Below are 23,384 nucleotides of genomic sequence, written 5' to 3'. Positions count from 1 at the left end.
CGGGTTAGGATGTTAGCCTTGTAATGTCAGATGAGTTCTGCACTTGAGATGTTGTTCCAGCTAATTCACCATCATCTGCACAAAGACGTGCACACTTGCAAAGTAATCTTGACCTGCACACATCTAATTGCGAGCTAATCGCAACCATTTAAAGAACAGCATATTTATTATTGCGAAGTTCTTCCATTACCTCCTCTGCATATAAATCACTTACTAGCCCAGTGCCTGGATTTCCGTGGAATATAACTATGGGTTTCTGCATGACTTGGACTGAATAATAACCATCTCTCTCTCGCTCTCTTAGTTTCGGTCTCTGCTCAGAACCAACTCCCCACCTCTGGGAACTGCAGGTTTTCATTTGGCTGTGATGCAACAGCTCCTTCCACAGTCGTCTAAGTTGATTTTACATTTTACATTTTACTGTCATTCAGTTTAAGTACTGGCAGCAGTCCAGTACTGTTGACAGTCTCCATCAGTCAATGTGAAAACCTCATAACCTCATGTTTATGGATTTATATATTTTTTATTTTAATGAGTGCTGTTGAGATTTAATGTGATAAATCATTTTCTTCCAAAAAGCTGGAAAATGCTATAAAAGGCTCACACAAAGGGTAACTGGAAGAGCCAATACCTCAAAACCTAAGGGAAAAAAAAAGTGTGCTGGCATTTTTAGATGTGAAGTGACCAATAAAACCACAAAGTTACAGTCTTTCCTTAAGCCATTGCAAGTCTCAAGCTTCTAAAAGCATTTTCATGCAGAGTGAAAAAACTGCAAGTTTTATGTGACTGACCGGACTTTTTCTTTTCGAGTTTTTCGCACAACAAACAGATGAGAGAGAGTGAGACATTGGATTATATTCATCCAAAGTCTGAGAGATTCTTCTGTCACTTAAAAAATCAGACACTACTTTCCTTGGAGGCTTCCTTTTAAATCGGTGACCTCATCCACTCAAGTGTGCCTGCTAGAGCACATGAAGGCTCTGCTTATGCGCAATTAACTAGGCTCAAGCATCTGAGACAAATTTTTACACATATATCAAGGGAAACATGAAGAAGCACCTATTGAAACATCATGTTCACATTGTGAAAAACCTAAAGGCTGCAATAAGAAATAGAAGCGAGCAGCTCTAAAGAGATTACGGAGACTGGTGGGATTAGAACCTCTGAACCAAAGACACGATTCCCGGACCCTTAATGAGCTGAAGCTGAGGAAAAAGTATACGCCGCGTGTGAACTTAAATAACTCGAAGCATCACAGAAACCTGGACTTTGAAGTTTGAGTAAGTGGTGGAAATGCTGTCACATCTAAAAGCCACGGTGATTTAAGTCTACAGTGTTACTGAAAGTAACTTCTTTTCTTAAAAAAAACAGAAGGAAATCACCTCAATTAACAAAAAAGATCAAAAATGAAACAAAAGGAAGGAGGAGCTGAGATTTCTTTGTCACAACACAATCATGAAATAAAAGCAGAGATGGTATAAATAGATGGACGCAGCGATCGGAGTGGGTAGTGTCCAGTTATGAAGCTTCACACTGAAGGTTTTCCCTTATGTAAACCTGTCATGCAAGGGGTGGATCTGACACAGAACTCATTGGCAATAATCCTCCTTTCTGACTCTAATAATAACCATAATTTACAAAATGAACTTCATATTTTATTGAATATGAGTTGGAACTAGAGATTTAGCCAACAAAGTCCTCAGAACACAAAGCACAGCAAGGCAGCTGAGAGTAATTTTCCTATAGACTTCTATACAACTGGACAGCTTTTTGCAACCAGGGGATCCAGCCCCCTGGTGGTCATTAAAAATAATGCAGCCTTTAGGTACTGAAGGCCATGTCTATCTTGTATCCATACTGTTAAGGATTTTTTTCTTAGCAAAAAAAAGAGAAAAGAAAAAACGACGGATAAGAGTTTATTCGGAGACCTCATCTCCGCCACAGCATCTCTGTTCCTTCAGCAGACTACACCAAACTCATATCCAGATAAGTGAGGATCTCTCCTGCACCGCTGAACAAAATCATCTGCTAGTACTCCTCCCGCCCATCATCATTTACAAATAACATTTTGCTATTTCATTGCCTTTTAGTTATTGTCATTGTTTTGGTAAAACTTGTTCAGGCGCACTCCAATGCATTTGTTTTTGCAATTTTTAAAGCTTAAGCTACACTTTTCATGTACCCACCGGATTCTGCAGAGGTAACGCCCCTCCCCGGGGCATCCTCGATGGGGAAGAGTGGTAAATGTAAACATCTCTTTCCATAACAGCCAACCCTAAAGCTATTTCAAATTACAGTCACGAGTTATTCTAATTTTGTCCATTTCATATCGCTCTGTGCAACAATATATGTAGAAATGTTGCAGCTGGTTTTGGTTGGAACTCACTACCTAGTAGTTAATGTTGGCTCTAACTGGCATTCACATGGTGTAACAGATGGCTTTATCTATCTGACGAGCTTCATCATTACAGCAAATATAACCTAAGGTGTACGGTTATTGTAATATTTAGAGCTCACAATCAAAACATGAAAAAACAAAAAGATTATTTTATTACGCTGGAATAATGAAAATGAATGGCAATGGCATATTTTTACGCTATCATTAAATTACCACCCAGACTCCTGTTTTATAAGTTGAAGAACACCAGGGATGTAATTAAAATAACCACTGTGAAAAAGTAAGTGGAAATTAACTGAGGAAGAAAAACTGGAGTTTCTTTCACTTTGTGACTCAGCTGATTAAAGATATTTGTTAAAAAATAGAGCAAAACAGTAAGATGTTTGGACTTTGGATGTTTGGATGTTTGCTTTTCTCTGGGAAATGTTTTCTAGGAATTGAACCTGAGAAATTCCTATTTTTTTTCCTACTAACAAGTCAAACCTCTCTCCTTTTTTTTTACCAGGCAGCTCTTTCCTTTAAAATTCATGCCTTCCTTCTTTCTTCCACATCTAATTGGCCATTAAATTATTAAAATGTATAAAAGGCTGTATGATGGCCGAGCGACCGCGCAAGAAGGAACTCTGTCTCCCTCTCCCCATGGAAGGCAGCTCCCATCGCCAAAAGGATCTAACATTGCTTCTGGCAACCGACCATTAAATTGGCCATCTGCAGTTTCCTTTTTTTTTTTTTTTGCTCCATCCTGCAGGGGCGGCAGGCTGACAGAGACTGGAGTCAGGTGGGAGAGAAGAAAGTCGGCTGCTATGTGTTATCTATATAATGGTAGGGGTCTCCTGAGAGTTGGAGGTGGACAGGCAAACTAGGCGCTGGACTTTTTGAGTGGTTTAAAATCTAAGCCTCAGGCCTGTCTGACCACAGGAAAGAGATGGAAGAGAGTATCTGTTTGTCTGGATTAGGAGCCTGAAGAGCCACTGCAGCTCAGGCTCAAGTGAGCCAAGAAAAAGCCAGCATGAACGTACTGTGTGTGTGTGTGTGTGTGTGTGTGTGTGTGTGTGTGTGTGTGTGTGTGTGTGTGTGTGTGTGTGTGTGTGTGTGTGTGTGTGTGTGTGTTTCATTGAGAATTTACTTTAGATTGGTTTTAGTGTCCTTCATGTCAGATTTCACTCTCATCTCCATAGAGCCAAAAGATGGATAAATGGAAGCAGACTTGTGTGGGGGAAGTGTGGACGTGAGGTGATGAGCCCCATTCATTCAAGCTGCTGAAAACTACCCATAGTGCCACACTGAAGCATACATTCCTTAAAAAAATATAGAAATATCACAAAGAAGAATGGCCGCAATCATACGCGTTATTAAGCGTGTCTTAAATAAATCCTTACCTTCATATGTTCCACTCTCTAGCAGGGCTCCACTTTTCTCCAGTTCCATAAACCGGTCAATGGTCACAAAATTATAATCCACCCCCGGGACCTCTCCTTCCTTGGGCTGCCTGGTTGTGCCTGCAGAAGATAAGCAAGAAGAGCTATAATGTGAATAACTACTGAATGAGAGGGGGACTTTGATTAAGGGTGAGTCTTTTTCAGTGTTTTCGAGACGATCAGAACAAGCTGACCCAGGCCCAGCTCTATTCATTAAATTCCCTATCTTTACATTCCTTTTTTTGTCCCATCCTTTGTACAGCTGAGACTGAATATTTAACAGAGAGGAGAAGTGGCAAGGTATGATTTCAGGAGCTAAGTGATGCAATTTGGACACCAAGAGGAGAAATCAAATCAATTTGCATGGAGTTGACAGCATGTCGAGGACTCCCTGACAGGAGCAGCGGTCCTGCCAGCTGACAGGAACACGGGTGCGGTGAAAATATTTTACCCTGTGATAGCAGCATTTTAAGTCAAGTCACGACCATCATTTCTCCTCCAGTTACTAAAACAAAGTGTGTCAAAGTGTTTACAATGTTAAAATGAGGTACAAATGACTTCCTAAATACGTTCTCATAGCTGTGTGCTAATTAGACTAGTTAAAACTGATCCCAGCTGTGATAACACGCAGCACTCTACCCCTGAGGTGCTGAATGGGTTTTCACATCTGAGGGAGCGTTACTCACACTAAAGCAGAGCCTGTAAACCACACTTGTTAAAGCCTGACTATAAAGTATCCAACTGTGTGTTTTAAAGTTAACAGCGGAGCGTTGTGCCACCGATTGCCCCTTGTACGCAGCATGGGGTGATTTGACTTTATGTGAGGCCAGATGACATCGCTCCTGCATTACAAGTTTCAAACAACGCCTGTAAAAGTTTGTGTGTTGTGTAGATGTGGGCCAAGAAAAGCCAAAAGTACGCAGGTTTCAGTTTCCATAAACACAGATTACTGCACTTTTAACTGTATAAACAGAGCTACATCAGTTAAAGAGCTGATCTTAAAACTACCAAGTGGGAAAAATGGGTATGCTTAAGAGCCCAAGAGGATGAAATTGTTAGTTTTTCTTGGTTCACTTCATGAATAAGAAGAAAGGGGATAGAATCAGCAAGCCTACTTCATCTTACTGCCCCTAAAGGGTTTACATTAAAGGCTGAAAAACTCCTTGAGGTTCTCGAGGCTGCAAGTCGGCCAACATCAAGATCGGGCAGTTTAGAGACATTTGCATGGTTTGTGTTTTATACTTGAACTTTTCAGCAACAACAATCAGAAAATCTTGCCCTCTTTGGCAACGCGCGTGGAGGTGAGAGAGCAAGAAGAGGGTTTGATCTTCTCTCAAGCCGTCTGATCACTTCAATCACTTCTCATATGTACAAACAAGAGTGAGGCTGAATGCTTTGAAGGAGAGAGTATTCAAAAAAGTGCATACGCTATTCGCATTTGAAATGCTGCCACTTGGATCAGGTATAAACAACTTTGCCATCAGACGTGACTGAGCCTCACATGGGGTGTATGAACTCACTGAGGTCTGCTTCTTTCATGTGTCAGCGTTTAGACAGTGTGATCAACATCATCAGCCCGAGCTTAAACTTCTTAAGATTTTAAAGTTTGGAACTGAAAAAATCTGAATCCAATTAAGATTTTTTAAACCCCCTAATCTTCAGGGCACCCAAGGGTTAAAAGGGGTCACCGCTTTAAATAGTGAAGTTTGGACAAAAGCAAACAGGTAAACAAAAAGCTCATGTTCAGAGTGTTTGAAACACTTTTGTCTGCTCTTGGTTCTTAATAAATTCAGAGAATCAATATCCCTAATATGGTCCTGTCAAAGGAAAGGCTTTGCTGTGCACTGGTCCTATGCAGAGCCTACCCACAGCTTTGCAGACCATTATCCACATGTAGCCATTTACTGTCATCACTGCCAAAATATATGAAACCACCGATCTGCTGCTGGTCCTTCAGCTTCTACCTGAGACTGAAGTTACAGTATTTTGTCGTCACAGTTTTCATCGACGACTGTTTGTTTTCCAGGCGATGTCTAAATAAAAATGTATGCATGAGGACAAAAAGTATGATGAAATGTGTTGACACTTCCGTCAACAAATAAAAAGTTAAACAAACTGTTCTGGAGAGATGAGAGAAAGGCGGAACGAGTTTGGAAGTGATCCAATGAGAAGTAATCTTCTGGTGCTGTAAGGTTAGACGGGCACATTTTCTCTGCCACCAGGAAGCAGTACAGTACAACAACTAGCTCCTATGCTTCCTGATGCTCATGAAAACGTGACAAAATGTCAGCGCTTGGGAGGAAGAGAAGATTTGACATATAGACACATTTTGTCTTTGTTGTCAAGGAAACTGAGATGCTTTGTTAAATGTATGGAGCAACTTGATGGTAAAAAATGACAAAGCAACTTTAGATTTAGTCTGTCATAATCTTATGATATTTAGTTGACTCAAACTAGACGAAAATAACTTAGGTGCCTAAATTAGGACTAAAACTAAATCAAAATTTGTTGTCAAAGTCAACACTTCTGTCTACTGTCTGTGTCAGTCACTCTGTTCCCTGTTCAAGCCCACATTACAACTAGTCAGCGTTCAACCTACGTATAGCATCATCCCTGGTAGGCTACATGCTGTCGGGTTTTGGAGGACTGCACACAACCACATCTTCGTAGTTTGCTTACCTACAAACGTCACTTTGTGTAGCCAAAGGGACATGAATGCACCACGGTGAATCAGGCACAGAGATCTGGCTTTGGATAAGTGCACAGATGCCCCATCCAACGAGTGTTAAATGCTGCATTTAGGGTGTAAGTTTAGCTCACTCTGTTGAGCAGCCTCATGTTGTTATTGTAGGCAAAGGCACGGGTTCAAATTTATGGTGTGTGTTAGCCCTGCTCTTTTGCCCAGCTTTTTTATCTTACCTTATCACATTAAGGCCCAAAAATATATTAAAAGAAAGATGGAATTTAAAATCTTCCTTAAATCTAGATAACTGCAAACCCTTCTGAAACCTAACGTGCACTTCCCTAGCCTACATCGTCTGTGAGTGTCCTGTTTCATAGCTTTGTTTCCTCCGATTGATTTCTGGCTGTTTGTTCTGCCACTGCTTTTTTAATTGGCTCAAAATGAAATGAACTCTCCAGAAGAAAACGTTAGTGTTTTGACAGTGAAACGGTGGAGCAAAGTAGGCACACCACACACAAGTATAAATGCTCTTCATAGAGTCAATGATGAAGTTTGAATAAGCTTAATCTTTTGTTGATGCGTTATAGCCAGTAAGATGCAAGCTAGCTTAACAGGGGAAGAAAAGGAGCTAAAATGTTTTAATGCTGATAAACTGAAGGGGAGCTGCAAGGTCTAGTATGAGATAAATCTGAACCATTTTGAACTATGGATCATGCAGAGCTATGGTAATAGAGTCCAAAAATAAAATATGCAATTGAAAATATATACGCTTGAATCATTTTTTGTGTGTGTTTCTTGTCATTCCCAGTCTCTATGTTGATAGATTATCTGTCTTTTCAATATTTTGCTCTGAAATAAAGGCAAAAACTATCCCAGAATTTTTTACTTAATTTAAATTTTTTTGCTGTGAACAACAAAACAAATCTTCTTTACTTCAAACCAGCTGCATGCCGTTAACCTTCGTGTCAAACCTTTTCATTTCTTCTTGTTAACAGGTTGATTATTGGTGCTTAAATGGAGAGAGCAAACCCCGAAAAGAATCAATGATCAGCTGGTGTCCTGGGGACTGCAGCGCCCGACTTTGTTCGCATAAGATTCACTCAGAGGAACCCTTTCATTTCTCGAGCACATGATACTGACATGACTATTTCATGAACTAAAGTGGCACCCTGTATGCACTTTTTCAGATGCTCAAATAGAAATTTACTGTCAAAACTAAAACACCAAGCTGGAACCTGCTGAGAGAGTAAGTGATGTGAGCTGATAAGAGCAAATGAGCAGCAGGGAACACCGTGGTCTACGCAAAAAAGTATTTTTGTGTTTCTGTTTGTGCTGCACCTCCAGAGGAGAAGAGCTTCTTGATTGTGTCTGTCTGCATGGGGGCTTGTGTACTCGTCAGATTAGCCTCCCTCCCAGGCAGAGCTCCTGACTGAGCAGCAGACACACATACACACGAAATTTCAAAGAGGACCTTTGATGTTGGGGGGCTATATTTAGCCGAATCTTCTGGTAGGACTTCTCTAGGGTGACAATTTCTAAAAGGAAGCACCCACAATGCCTCTCGATTTTCAGTCCTTTGTATGTGGGTCATGATCCTTTAGTGCTGATCTGTGAAAATAGAAACACCCCGCTCAAGTGCGCAGTATTTCTTTAGGAAGGTAAGTCATGATTATGTATAAAAGCCTCGGACACTTATCAAGATTTACTACTTTGTTCATAATTTAGTTAGTTTACCAGAGTCTGGGGTTAAAAAAAATCCCCTTAGGTGTGTTTCAGGAGTGTGTGAAGCTCTCCTTAAAAATAGGCATGCATACAAAACTTGAGCACAAACATGTTTCATTGATGTTTGAAGTGGGAAAAACTGAATACTACCCTAGCAGCAAAAATATTCTACCAGTTTAGAAAAAGAAAGAAAGTAAGACTTCCCTCTTAGCATTTGATTAGCATTTCAAAAATGAACAGGAGGTGCAATTTGACCAAAAGAATTGTAGCAGTTTCAGTTTGTGTGTGTGTGTGTATTTTTAAATCACAGTCATCCTCTTTTGCTACGGTCTTCTTTATTTTGGAATAAAAACTGAAGATAGAGAGAAAGAGAAATAGACCTTAGCAGATAACCAGAAGTGATTTTCACACCTTCCAACTTACACTTTGGACTCTGATTGGTTTTCCCACTTGGTCCAGGTGTGATTTAGGGCAGGTGCGAACCCAGTAAATTCACGTGGGTGCAGACAAAAACAACTGCACCGAGACTCTTGAGTTGAAATGTCTAGAACTCAAGTGCTGTGTTTATCCTCCCTTCAGATGGTCTGCTAGGGCTTTACTGCAGACATCTTCAGTTTTGGGTTGCTTTTGCTGAATGTTTTGGGTCATTATCCGTTTGCACAGTGATGCACCAACTGACCACTTATGCAGCATTTGGCTGTGTCTGAGCACAGAGTATAGCCTTGAATACTTCAGGATTCATTCAACTACTTGGTGCGACTGCTGATAGAAGTATCAGCAGTCGCACCATTAATAAGTAGTAATAAGCACTTGTGACCCAGTTCCATTGGCAGCCATACATAACATTTCCTCCACCGTGTTTCACAGATGATGTGTGTGTACTTCAGTTCGTGAGCTGTTTCTCTCCTTCTCCGGTTGATCTTGGATTCATCTGTCAAAATAAAATCCTGGTAAAGATCTTTCAGATGTTTCTTGGTAAAGTCTAATCTGACCTTCCTGTTCTTGAGTGTAACCTGTGGTTTACACCTTGTTGTAAACCTTCTGTATTTCCATTGATGAAGGCATCTCTTTAGACTTTGACAATGATACGCCCACCTACTCAACAGTGTTCCTGGTCTTTCAGGCCTTTTAGTGTTGCTGAGTTGACCAGCACATCCCTTCTTTTTGAGAATAATGTATCAGATTGTTGATTTTGCCCTAAATCCTAAAGTTTTTTGGTTTCTCTCTACAGCCACACGTCTTTGGACCTCACACTGAGAGTTTCCCTGAGCATCTACATTTCAGTTCAACTTCAGATCTTCTCTCTGATTACTTGCTCATAAAATAAAAAAGCAGCAGACCTCACCCAGACAGGAAACTCCTTGTCGGTCAATTGTCCAGTTACTTCTGAGACTCTAAAAAAAGAGGGCACTAGTGTAGTTCAATGTCTGCAATCAATCACTAATAGTTGTTAATTCAACCTACAAGCTATTATTTTTCTGAAAGCAATTGTGCAAGCCTGACAAGCTTCAAATTGAAACTAAATCATCCGGCCTGACAATGCATGACACAGTTTGGTGGTACTGTGAAAAAATAAAATACATCTCTAAAGAACATTTAGTTTCTACACATGAGGCATCCACAGCAGACGTGTTGCGCTCTTAAACAGACGTATAAATCCACCTTTACATCTTTAGAGTCTAGGACAGTCTTCAAAGGCAGGGGAAGAGATAGACAATGCCATTGAGTACTTTAGCAAATAGCAGCTCATTTCCTTGTTGTTAGCATTTGAAAATAAATTATTGTTTTCTCCCAGGAGATGCAAAACAAGAAACATAGAATGGCAGAAAGTTAACAATGAGAACATCGCACTGAGCTGTTTGTATGCTGAGTGAGAGTGAGAAGTGAGTACAGGTGTAAAAACAGAGGAGCGGATGAGAGAGCAGCTTAAGTTGTAGCGTGGGCTGCGGCCCTCGTAGCCTACAGCCATCCTGCTGCTCTCAAGTAAGTTCTCGAGCCAGATACAACTCCACAGTCACGGGCCACGAGTCCAGCCCTCACTTGTGCAGCCAAGCACCATTATCGGATGCCCCTGTCAAAGCTAACACCTGTAGTGGTTTCACACTGGGACTAGTGCTCCTACAGAATACATTAACATAGCTCTGAGCCCATCTGTATGTTAATCAAATACACCAGATGAAATGCATGACCTCTGTGTTCTGCCTCACAGTTGCACATTGAGAATAAAATCACTGTAACCTGCGCACAATTTGAACTTAACTGTAGGCAATACAAAAAAGTGCAACAGGGACCCAGACAGTCTCTGGAAAGCAGAAACATTGGCCTCTATTTAAAACAACAGATTCATATCCAGAGTATGTCCTGAAGCATGACAGAGAGATGTTGTACTGTGTATTTATGATAGGGAATCAAAGCATGTGCACGGGCCCTGAGGAAAAGATTATACCATAAGAATTCAAACAAATCATTTCCATACAGTTACACAGTGCGGTCTAAAAGCAAAGAAAAATATGGAAAGTAAAGCAAATGTTTATCTTTGATGTTTTTGCTTTAAACTGAGCGTAATGTCCTCTTACAGAATATTGGGGTAAAAAAAAATTAAGGCTCATTTTTGCAATTTCAAGGTGATGTACTTTTTCAAAATCTGCCCAAGGGCTTTAATAGGATCAGCTTAATCTTTGGTCAGTAAACCTAAAGAGTTTGATGCTAAAGTGGGGATTTAAAATTTCTGTCATTGGCTGACACTTTGTCCAGTTTGTCATAAACGTTATTTATGATTCATCATGTTTGATAAAGGTCCGCCCCTGTATGCCAATTTTCAATAACAGTCACAGCACCACCTAGTGACAACAGGAAATGACCAGAGCCATCTGCTCAGCCTCTTTAGGTTATATTATTTTGAAAACTGTGACTTTTCATCAAATGTTGCGACCCTGGCAGCATGGCCCATTTTGATATTTTGCCATGAAGCACGAAATTGCTGTAACTCAAAAACGTATTGTCCAACCTGCTCCAAACTGGCCCCAATCTGAATACAGATGACCATTAGAGCGTTACCTAGAAATGCCAGATTTATATTTAAACTGCTTCTCCTCCTCAAAAGTGGTGATCCAAAATCTTATAAAATCATGAACCTCGGCAAACTCATCAGGCATAAAGAACTGTTTGGATTTTATGGGTTGTGCATATGTGTGTGGTAAAATGGGTGCATAACGCCCATAATGATCTGCTAGATTATGATCTTTTAATTAATTTATTTAGAGATCAAAAATTTGCTTTTGTACAGATATTTTGTTATGTGTCTGTTTGCCATGCCCAACAAAACTAACGTTTTCTTACATTTATATATTTTTCAATTGCTATTGTGGATGTGCAGGTCTTTTACAATTGCACTGGAGACCAGTACATTCAATTAAATCTATCATCTCTTCAAGTAGATCCTGATTCATAGCCACTGTGGATTTACGGTGGAACAAGCAAAGTGAAAACAGTTCACAAAGTTCCTCCATTTGTCATTAAGTGGCCAAGCCCTTTGGGGTGCAGGCTCTGATCATTTAAAACAACCCTGGATAGTGGCGTTAATATCTATAGCACTAATTGGCTATTCGTTAGTTCTCCTGCGGTGCTCACTGGACCGTTCTTCAATTAAAAAACATCTGTTTCCTTCACAGTGTTGGAAAAATCAGTCGGCTTGGTGAAGTAGCCAGGCAAGGTCGAAGGAAAATATCTTACTAAACATACCTTGGCTCTTATTGGCTGCAAATGATTTTTTGGATTGTTTACTATGAGAAAACATGTTACATATTCCTGACAACAAAAAGAAATGAATTTTAGCAATAAAGTTAGGGTGAAACAAGTTGTGTTTATTTTATTTGCTTTCTGTGCAGCCCACTGTTTTAACTTTTCTTCTGATAATTGATAATGGCAGTTGTTAACATTCTTAAATGAATATAACAACAATAGCCCCACATGTATTTTATTGTTATTGCAACAGCTTTGGATGGACATAACATAACAGCTTGTTTGTATTATTACTTTAATGTGCCCATCTCATTCTCTCTGGTTTAAATAAATAAAACATGTACAATAAAATACAGGCGCTAGCCACAGAGTGAGTGCTCGTCTTGAATCATCTTAGTGTCGTATATATGATGCTGTGTGTGAGTGTGAGAGTAGGTAGTCTAGGTAACAGCCATAGTGAATTGACAGATTGCAGGAAAGGAAAAAATAGTGTCCACATGTCTACTACTCTTTGCTAAAGTCTCTCCTCTCTTTCCATTTTCCCTCTTATATGTTTCATATTCTAATCACACAAATCTCCTATGGGCAGAGTAATAGCATTTTCATTTAGCTACGGAGTTGCAACCTCCCCTGCATAATCTCACCGCATCAAAGCATAAAAGTCATTGTGCAATTTACCTCCATGAATTCATTTTTAAATCTTAAAGAAACTGAAAAGAAGAAAATGCCTCTACAAGTTTAACACTACAGTACCACATTCATCATGTTTATTCAAATTAAAGAAAAAGTAGTTGTGTTAAGATGTTGAGGTCAAAGACAGGATTAGACACCTTACAACCTCAAAAAAGACCAGTTTAGTGCTTAAGGCCGACCCTGAACTCCTCCGCCCCAAAACCCTTTGTTTTGACTGTCTAAAACAGTGTCAGCATGGCCTATTGTAACCATCCAAATCTAACCATTAGCCAATTAGGAAGTGATGGGCAGCTGTAATGCCCTTGCATTAGAGGGATGGATTAGTTTCCCATTCAGCAGCTGCCTGTGGGCAAATGGACTGATGGAGGACAGTGAAATGCTGTACCACGCCACTGAAAGCTGCTTTCACTGCACTTTGCCTTCAAAGACAGCAAGAGTAGCAATGTGCTTATTCACTGTTTCCAGCGATGATAAAGAGCAGGGTCTTAATAAACTGTGATTACGTATCATTTAGGTGGCAATAATGTGTGCTGAACTGGGAGTGTGAAGGATGCTGCTGTTTTCACGACCAAAGTTAATTCTGCTCCTTTAAAATCTAATCATATTGAATGCTTTGGTTCATAGATACAAAACCTCACTCTTGGTTCCTGACCAAAGATACGTAATATTTTTGTCCTATAGCCCTCTTAATGAAATTTTAGGTTCATTCGAGTTCAGTCAAGCTCGGTGAGAATGACTGCGTGTTGCTCTCCTGCTTATTGACAGCCAGTAATGTGGGATAGATTGGAGAAAGCCAAGCACTGAACCACACTCCCCTGCCTGTTGGCCCTCTGCCGCCCTCCCCTGAATTCCATTAATAGCTCTGCCCTCCAGGAGGTGCTAGGTGGACCGCCTGTAATGCAGCCAGAGATATTAATGACTGCTTCCTTCCTGATAAAGAGAGGGCTGATAAAGAGATAAAGAGGTGGGAAAAGCAGGGATTAACAGGGAAAATAATTATGCAGAGCAGAATTTTCTATGTTAAAGGTAGTACTACAAGACATTCACAAGCATTCCTTAAATAAATTATAAATTTTAATGGACATTAAAGAGATAAACCAGCAGGAGAGATATTGCAGGAGATCTGCTCACTTCTTTTTTATTTGTATTTTGTCTGACTAAACAGTCACTTGGGTTTTCTCCTATGCAAAGCACTTTGCATGATATTTACTCAGCATCAGTTTCTTGCTGTTTGTCAGCTCACAGTAGCCAGTGCTTGCTGCATAACAAATGCACAAATAACACTCTGCTACACCAAAAAGACTCTCAGTGGACATTTTCCCAACAGCTCACATATCCAAAAGGGCACTTTCCTCTGAATCCTATTGTAGGAAAATAAAAGTCATATATAAATACTTCAAATACTATTCTACTGGTGCAAAGATGCAAGTAATTATATATTCACAGAGACTCAGTTGCTCCAAGCTCATGCCTGAAGAACAATGAGAGCTGCTTGAAATCTAATTTATTCAATCACATGTCAGTTTAAAGTTGGAGCAGAGCCCCGAAAATCCTACCAAACTACTGAAGTTGGAACAGGTTGTAGCATCTGATACTGCAATAACCTGTCAAAATGTGACAAGATTTCCCCGTAGATGGGATGAACACGTATTAATGCAGTTAACTGATGTGACACATAAGCTGAGCAGAGTTTTTCACTTTTTATGGCATAACACGTTGAGCGGTTCTGACATCTGAAAGAGTTTAATAACTTGCACTCAATAAAAATGGAGCTTCTAAACATTAGTAAGTCAAACTGTGAGTTAAAAATGTTTTTATTGCAATTTAAAAGTCCTGCAATCTGAATAGCTGAGAGGTTCTTTGTATTTTTGTCTTGAATTATTTACGTTCAAGTCAGAGTGTCACCAATATATATGAGCCAACATATTGGTCAGTATACTGTCATGTGAAAAGGACTCACATGACAGAAAAGGCCGCATTCGTCCTAGGTGTAGAATTTAGGATCAGACCATGCAATACTTGCTTTGCTAAACTGCAAAAAATCTGAGAGCAACATCTCAGACTCTACAAGCCTCAGTTAGCATTGTAAATGTTAAAGTTCATGACAGAACAATTAGAAAAAGACTGAATAAGTATGGTCTGTTTGGAGGAGTTGCCCTGAGAAAGCTTCTTCTCTCTAAAAAGAGCATGGCAGCAGGGCATATGATTTGCAAAGCTGCATATGAACTCCTCTGAATACCAAAGTATTCTAAAGTCAAATGTGAGGCCATGTGTCCGACAGCCAAAGCTTGGTTGAAACTGGGTCCTGAAGCACGACAAATCTACTGGCTGAAAAAGAAAAAGAAAAGAAGGTGTGGTAATGGTCCAGTCAAAGTCAAAACCTCAACCTGATTGAAATGCTGTGACGGAACCTTAAGAGAGCTGCGCATCAATAAATGCCTGCAAACTTCAATGAACTGAAGCAACTTTGTAAAGTATAGTGGGCCAAAAGTCTTCCACAACTGATAAAAACAAACAGAAAATGATTACAACAAGCTATTTCTGCTAAAAGGGGTTCTACAAGCTGTTAAATCAATGAAATGGTGCGGCTGCTGTCCTTAAACTCTAATTTTCACGTGACTGTATAAAAGCATTGGTTTATATATTGTCCAATACGCACCTATATTATATTTTGACTGTCTGCAGTACATGCAGCAGCTACTATAATTTAGTCAACAATTTTACGATTAAAATTAAGTGTGCATGCAATTGGATTCAACTCTATTTGGAGCTGAAATGATTAATAAATGAGCATAAAATTCATCTCCATAATGTCAAACACTAACTTCTCTAATGATCTAACTTTTTCCAACGATCTGCTATTTTTAATTGTCTTATAAGCTAGTAAATTAGACTTGTTTGAGTTCTGGGCTGCAGCTTGAATCAAACTGAGTGTCATGGAGTTGTACTGTGTAATACTCATCACATTAGTCCACATCCACACCCACTCAGTGTAGATGTTTCTTCATGCAGAGCTGTCACACAAACAACTGATAAATTACTAGTGACAGATCATCCAGTCATTTAAAAGACCTCTTGGTGTTGATTAAGTGCTGTGACAAACTCATTTAAGGCAAGACATGACTGTGAATCCCCAAAACTGGCAGCAACAAGTACCAATGCTGACATTCAGGGTGTAACTCATATGGAAGTTTTTTGTAAGTCTATCCTACAAATGTAATACAGTATGCAGAAAAGATAAATATACAGAGTATAAAAACAACCTACCCCTACACAGGGATGTCATCATGAAGTCTTTTATCATTGAGAGATGAGCATGCTCTTCTATTCTCGCTCCTGTTTCTCTTGTGAGAAGATGTGAATGGATTCTTTAACTGTATCTCAAGCTTCCTCTAAGCCTTCGTGTTTCTCCATAGGCTAAGAGAGATCTCCTTTGGTCTTGCTCAGCATCTCAACTTCCACAGGGATCAAAGCCATCACGTTTGCGGCAGGCGCGAAGTTGAAATGAAAAAGAATAAAAGCAACAAAAAACACTCCTATAATTAATCAGAGCTGCGGAGGAGACCCCTGACAGACAGCAGCTGAGCGAGCGTTCGTGTCAGCGAACTTTAATCTAGAGAGATGCCCCCCAAAAATATCACGGAAAACGCAAGAAGGCCGTTTCATTTTCTCTGCAGCTATTTCAATATCTCTCAGAATCCGGCGAGGACGGGTGCATCACATTCACACACACAGTGGACGAGGAGGAGGTATAAAGAGAGGGGGGAAAAGAACATGAAGGAAAAAAGAGGGCAGAGATATAGAGATTAAGGGAACGCTGATGTCATTCATTTGGGTGGGTGTTTTTCAGAGTGTGCATAGGCAGTGATCAGGGACGTGAAAGTGCTGTTTTGTCAGGCTAATCCTTCAGTAAGGGCCACTCTGGCTCGAGCACATTACCATCCAATGACACAATCCTGTTCGTCAGGATGGCCCACACCATTTTGATCAGTTTATAAAGCCTGTCATGACTGCTTAGCCATAAGACTTAGACATGAATTTCTATCAGAACAACAGCTCAAAAACTTTTCAATCAATGCTCCTATTTTAACCCTGCTTGCTGTTCAACACCATCTCCCCTCACAGTTCTCTACTGTCAACAGCTGCAATGACAGGCGAGCCAACTCGAGGGTTTCCAGTAACCTCTTTGGATAAGGTGAGGGATTTGAGCCAGTGGCTCTATGGGCCACAGAGGCTGGAATAATCATCACACTCCACATGGCGGTAATCATCTCATACGGAGACCTCCTGACCCCTTAATACTGGAGGCTAAGCTGTTTCACCCTGCCGTCACCTCTGCCCCTTTCCCACTATTGGATCTACAGCGGCTCAGCATGTGAGAGCAAGATGTGGAGAAGCCTAAGCATTTCAGTTAAAGCTATAGGAGCTCACGATTACAAGGGCAGGAAGTTAAAACCACGGTTGCGTTTTCCCGTGACGCATCAAGACGTTTCTAAATTGCTTAATCCTTTTGAGCCGGAGGTTTTTGTTTTACTATCAGGCTGATTCCCACAATGTGCGGTGTTAATCATTTGGATATTATCTTAAATTTTAGCTGATTTGTGTGCGCCATTTTCCTGGATGTAGCTCCTGGATGGATCCTATACTCAAAGTTGAATAAACACATGTATAAAGTGAAAGCATTAAAAACCTTACACCTGGCGCTTGAGTCTGATCTCAGTCTGAACTCGTCACATGCTTATAATTTTCAGAACCTGTGGAATCACATTTTAACATACTGGATGGCCTTAGCATAATTCTTTATTGTCATGGCAGGCATAATGTAATCCAAACTTTGATATTTCCCCAAAAACCCAGAGAAATCCAAAGAAAAGACAGAAAAAGCTTCCACCTACGACACAAACCACAGCCTGTTTGCTGACAGCACTATGATTTACACCACTGCCAGCACTCTTGCATTCTTATGAAGACTTATGTTGTCCAACACATCGCAACACTCCTGCAAACTTGTGAAAATCTGTGTCGGCATCACTGTTGGCTGTGACAAAACAGTGGTATTTGTTGCCCTAGGAATGATAACAGGCTGGTTTGTGTCCATGTTGTGAAGCTCACTAAGTATGTGCAATACTGGCTCTCCCTCTGGTAGACCATGAGGATTAATGGCAAGCCACTGTTATGCTGTCACAAAAATAAAACTTTTCTATGTGCTTGGAAGTTTCTTCAAATATGAAACCTTCATGAACCTTCACGAACTTCATAAAACATTGAAAATTGAACTAGCTAGCAGATTAATAATAAACAAATTCCTCTAGTTGCTTCAGCTTGTAGAAAAACATTCAATTTTGCTATTTTATAGAACTGTAGTGAAGAAGAAAACATTTATAAGAGCTGGAATTGAGTGGACACATTAGTCTGTGCCGAGTACAGCAGTATGTGTGTGATGTTTTTGTACTGTCATTTATGCTGAGTTATAGGTACAAATTACAGTTAAATTAAATGTTAAAAGTGACTCAAGCTTATGATACATAATTCTACCCAGCAGCAAAAGTGAGTGAAAACACCCAAATTCTGATAATTTTTCCCCTGCATTGCAATTACTCTGTGACAGTGAAGAGCACCTCACACTGTGAAAAATATTTTCTGCAGAAACCTTCCAGGGCTGGAATTATTGTTTGTGTGATCTGTGCTAACACACTGAAGATTTTTCGAAAAGAAGCTCTAATAACAGCACTTGTGATAAATTACAAGCGCCATCATGGGGAATAATGCTGACCTTCTCAAAAACAAGCACTGACATTTCTGTCAGTGGTGCATTTAAGTCGTCAGGTGTGTTTTTTATTTATGCCTCAACTAGAGCTGGGCGATAGAACGATAACGATATGTATCGCGATATAACTTTTACTCGATAGAGAAATTAAGCTATCGCGATAGACTTCGCCGCTCTTGTCCTCTTAAAATAAAAAAAAATAAAAAAAAAAGGTCAGCCAATCCAAACTAAGTAGCGCAGAGCCGAACCAATCACAGCCGCAGCGTCACGTCGCGTGACTTGTTACGTACAGCACAAGTGCCAAGCCGCACGTGTGTTTGTTTGGGAAGCAGGCAGTGGGTAATAATAATAATAATAATCAGAATCAGAATCAGAATGGGTTTATTGCCAGATGTTGAGGTTTACAACATTAGGAAATTGCTGCGGTGCTTCAGTGCAGACAATAAGAATTAAAGTGCTATGTAGAAAGAAAGATATGTGCATGAGATATATACATGAGATATATACATGAGAATAAGAATTATGAGTGCTATGTAGAAAGATATATACATGAGTGCAGGTGGTGATCAGTGCCAAACATGAAATGATGCAGTGACACAGTGTAGGGTCATGTGTTAGTGGCGGGGACAGTCATGTGGTTATTGTTCATGTGTCCAACAGCAGAGGGGAAGAAACTGTTCTTGTGGCGAGAGGTTCTGGTGCGAATGGACCGGAGCCTCCTGCCTGAGGGGAGCAGGTCAAACAGACTGTGTCCAGGGTGAGAAGGGTCAGCTGAGATCCAGGCTGCACGCCCCAGTGTCCTGGAGGTGTACAGGTCCTGCAGAGATGGGAGTCTGCAGCCAATCACCTTCTCAGCAGAGCGCACAACACGCTGCAGTCTCTGTTTGTCCCTGATAGTGGCTCCAGCGTACCACACGGTGATGGAGGAGGTGAGGATGGACTCGATGATTGCAGTGTAGAATTGCATCATCGTCCGTGTTGGCAGGTTGAATTTCTTCAGCTGCCTCAGGAAGTACATCCTCTGCTGGGCTTTCTTAATGACGGAGGTGATGGTGGGCTCCCACTTCAGGTCCTGGGTGATGGTGGTACCCAGGAAGCGGAATGAGTCCACAGAGGTGATGGGGGTGTCAGTCAGGATGATGGGGGGGAGTGGGGCTGTGTGCTTCCTGAAGTCCACAATAATCTCCACTGTCTTCTGGGCATTCAGCACCAGGTTGTTGTGGCTGCACCAAGACACCAGACGTTCAACCTCCCTCCTGTAGGCAGACTCGTCCCCGTCCGAGATGAGCCCAATGACGGTGGTGTCATCTGCGAACTTGATTAGCTTGACAGACTGGTGGGTGGAGGTGCAGCAGTTGGTGTACAGGGAGAAGAGCAGAGGAGAAAGAACACAGCCCTGAGGGGAGCCGGTGCTGATGGTCCGGGAGTCCGAGACATTCTTTCCCAGCCTCACATGCTGCTTCCTGTCCGTCAGGAAGTCAGTGATCCACCGGCAGATGGGATCAGGCACATTCATCTGGGAAAGCTTGCCTCGGAGATGGTCTGGAAGGATGGTGTTGAAGGCAGAGCTGAAGTCCACAAACAGGATCCTGGCGTAGGTTCCTGGGGAGTCCAGATGCTGCAGGATGAAGTGTAGGGCCATGTTGATGGCGTCGTCTACAGACCTGTTGGCTCTATATGCAAACTGCAGGGGGTCCAGGAGGGGGGCCGTGAGGGTCTTGAGATGGGAGAGAACTAGGCGCTCAAAAGACTTCATGACCACAGATGTCAGAGCCACGGGTCTGTAGTCATTTAGTCCAGTGATCCTAGGTTTCTTGGGGACAGGGATTATGGTAGAGGACTTGAAGCAGGCAGGCACATGACATGCCTGCAGTGAGGAGTTGAAGATGCCAGAAAACACTAATAATAATAATAATAATAATAATAATAATGGATTGGATTTATATAGCGCTTTTCAAGGCACCCAAAGCGCTTTACAATGCCACTATTCATTCACTCTCACATTCATACACTGGTGGAGGCAAGCTACGGTTGTAGCCACAGCTGCCCTGGGTAATGGAGCCAGCGCGTAATGGAGTAAATGAGTGTGCCGACTAGAAAAATCTACCGAGCGTGACCGAAGAGAAAACAGATGACGGTTCCAATGCCGGAGAGATTGTCGAACGGAAGAGCCATAGAAGTTCCGTAGTGTGAAGGTATTTCGGCTATTTCAAGTCTGACAAAAAACAGAGTAGCGTGCACTGTAAATTGTGCCGAAAGCAAGTCTGGAAATACAATAAACTGGTGCATGCGTCACACTGTGCGCCACGTTATTGTTTCGGTGAAATGAATTTCTGCAATACTGTTAATTCTACTCTGCAGTGTTTAAATGCTTACATATACACACAGTTACTGTCCGTCCACACATACGACTCGGTTCTGCTTCTGTGCCCCAGCTTTGTTTACTTTTTCCCACCGAGGCTTCTAGACTTCTGATTGGCCAACATTTCTGCACGGTTAGGAATCTAGCGCCACCTGCTGCTTTGGCATGTTCATAGCAGCGTTTTCCTTCATTTCTGCCTTTATGTGTGGACGGGATTATTTTTTAAAACGAAAACGGAAAATCTCCGTTTTCAAAAACACCCGTGTACGTGTGGACGTAGCCTCAGTCTCTGACTGGAAGCGCTAATTCGTCATTCGGCTTTTGTCAGACTAAAGTAACTGTTAAAACTGTTTGAAAAGCTCAGCTATACAACAAGGAGAGATTGAGAATTTCCTTTTAGTTCTCAGTTTATTTGATATTGACAAAAGTTAGTTTTGTCTGTTCTTCTGTAAAACAAACTAAGATTTATTTTTAGAATTAATATTTTGTTTCTAAGTGGAATTGACAATTTAGTCTGTTTTTGTTTGTTCTGTTTTGAAACTTAAACGCTTTAGCGGCTGCCTTTTGTGTAGTTTGCAATATTTGCCTTTATTTATCTGAAAAAGTCTCATGTTCCTTAAGTACATCTACCCTGTTGAACTTATTATGGGAAATAAATATTTAAATAAAAACAAGCTGCTGATTATTTCACATTTTACTTGTGAGCAACGGCACATTTAAATCTTACAAATATAGTTATTTGGCTTATATCGTGATAGATATCGTTATCGCCTGAAATGAAAAAAACATATCGTGATATGAAAAAATCTCATATCGCCCAGCTCTAGCCTCAACTAAAATCTACTCCGAAGTTGTTCACAAAATTGTTAAAACATCCGAGCTAATACAAATCCATGAATAATGAATAGTGGTTTTTTAAAAAGTGACAGAAAATTATTCATGAATTCTATCTTCCTTCCTGTTACTGGCTCAAGGCAAAAAAATAAAAACAGTTTTAAAAAAATGTGTTGGCAGAAGCTTCTAGAATAATGCGCTATACTTGGTATAAATAATGGTTTGTGGAAGATGTTTCTATAAATAATAATGAAGGTTGTGTTTAGATAATCTTGATCCTCTGAAGGTGGACTGAAGGATAAAGAGAAGCTGTTGGCGCCAGTAAACATATCAGAGGTTTGTCAGGACAGCAACTCGGAAAAAGCCCATGAAAACTTTACATTCCTGCACTTCAGTTTTTCAAATGCATTTGACAGGGTAGCTGTTTCCCTCCCACTCCTGTTTCAGACTTTTATTGATGTGATGGTTTTCAAGCACTTGGTTAATATTAAACTCCTTGTGGGATATTTGCTACAAAAACATTTTATAACAGCACTTAAATGTTGGCTTGAACTCTAATAAGGCACCAATCTTCTGACTTTACTCATATCTAACAAATAAATCGCCTTATTTATTATCTATTTATAGGAATAAACTAAAATATGTCAGACAATTTGATTAAAGAAGACCTTTTAGCTCAAATCTAACATAAAGAAATTTTGGCTCACAGGCGGTAAAAAAGGTGGCTTTCGGGCCTGCATAGTGAAGTTAAACCTGCATCCTTTTTAATGGCCACCAGGGGAATACACCTGTGGTTGGAGCTGTTGGTGTTGGTTGGTTTGAAATCAATATTGATTTCAAACCAACCAACTATTGAGCCCCCACTGCTCAATAGTGGGGGCTCCCGGACAAGCCCCCACTACTGAGCCATCGGACTTGACCTCTGTAAACACTTCACTGATGAGTTTCTGATTTTGGGTCATGATGAATAAAACAATGCATTTTTAAAATTTTAGTCAATTGAAATGTTAGGCCTAGTGTCATATTCACATCCTTACTGGTTGGACACAGCTGGTAATCATGGAAATCTGCAAGAACCCTAACCCATCGCATGGAGATTTTTGCTGCTATACATTCTTGTAGACTGATTTCACCTAGCGACAACCAGTCGCAATCCTTGTGTAGGCCCGTGTGACCTTAGAAGGCCTTAGAAAGGAGGATTATCCAAGATGCCAGTGAGCATGCAACCTCACAGTCAGATTCAGCCTTCTGTTAGCAAGGTGAAAGCAAAAATAATATATCATATCCTAGTCTGAATCACCACCAAAAGTAACTATTTTCTTTTGGCTTTGCATTGTCCAGCATCTTTTGTGCTAATCCTTTGAAAAGCACTGCTACAAACCCAGTTGCAGTCAAACATACTGTGACCTTCTTTGCAATAACAGCGTAGATTCTCTTACTTAAAATCACATCAAACAACAGAGTACTTTTTGTGTTCTGTCCTCTCAGTGAATTCATGAGCACCCCCTCTTCCATTCACTTATTTTTACTTACTTTTCTGGTCTCTCTTACACTGTCACTGTATTTCATTCCCTCTTTGACACAAGTGTCCATTAACACAGGATCCAATTACTTGGACTGCTCCGAAGACCCTCCCACCCGCCATCCATCTGCAAATACTCAGCCAATGTACAACTCTCCATGCGTCAGATCAAATTCCACCTCCACAAATAATCCCTCACTAGAATGCTGCTGCCAGCGTCACACAAACTTTAATTGGATCCTTT

General features: G+C 40.7%; 1 protein-coding gene across 8 annotated transcripts in view; it reads right to left on the bottom strand.

Annotated features, from left to right (window-relative positions):
• Window positions 1-23,384, bottom strand: part of magi2a (membrane associated guanylate kinase, WW and PDZ domain containing 2a) — a 262,531-nt gene that overhangs the window by 89,767 nt on the left and 149,380 nt on the right. For all 8 annotated transcript variants that reach the window (XM_086269989.1, XM_086269990.1, XM_086269991.1 and 5 more), the window contains exon 3: window positions 3,778-3,897. In XM_086269989.1, coding sequence (XP_086126115.1) covers window positions 3,778-3,897 — 120 coding nt within the window. The remainder of the gene's footprint in view (window positions 1-3,777; window positions 3,898-23,384) is intronic.

The sequence above is a fragment of the Aulonocara sp. 'chitande type north' Nkhata Bay genome, linkage group LG17, assembly GCF_057382095.1.
Source record: "Aulonocara sp. 'chitande type north' Nkhata Bay isolate Kocher_YH1m ecotype deep benthic linkage group LG17, A_spYH_male_GT1.1, whole genome shotgun sequence".
Classification (NCBI taxonomy): domain Eukaryota; kingdom Metazoa; phylum Chordata; class Actinopteri; order Cichliformes; family Cichlidae; genus Aulonocara; species Aulonocara sp. 'chitande type north' Nkhata Bay.
Note: the sequence above shows the minus strand (reverse complement) of the source record. Positions and strands in the feature narration are given on the sequence as shown.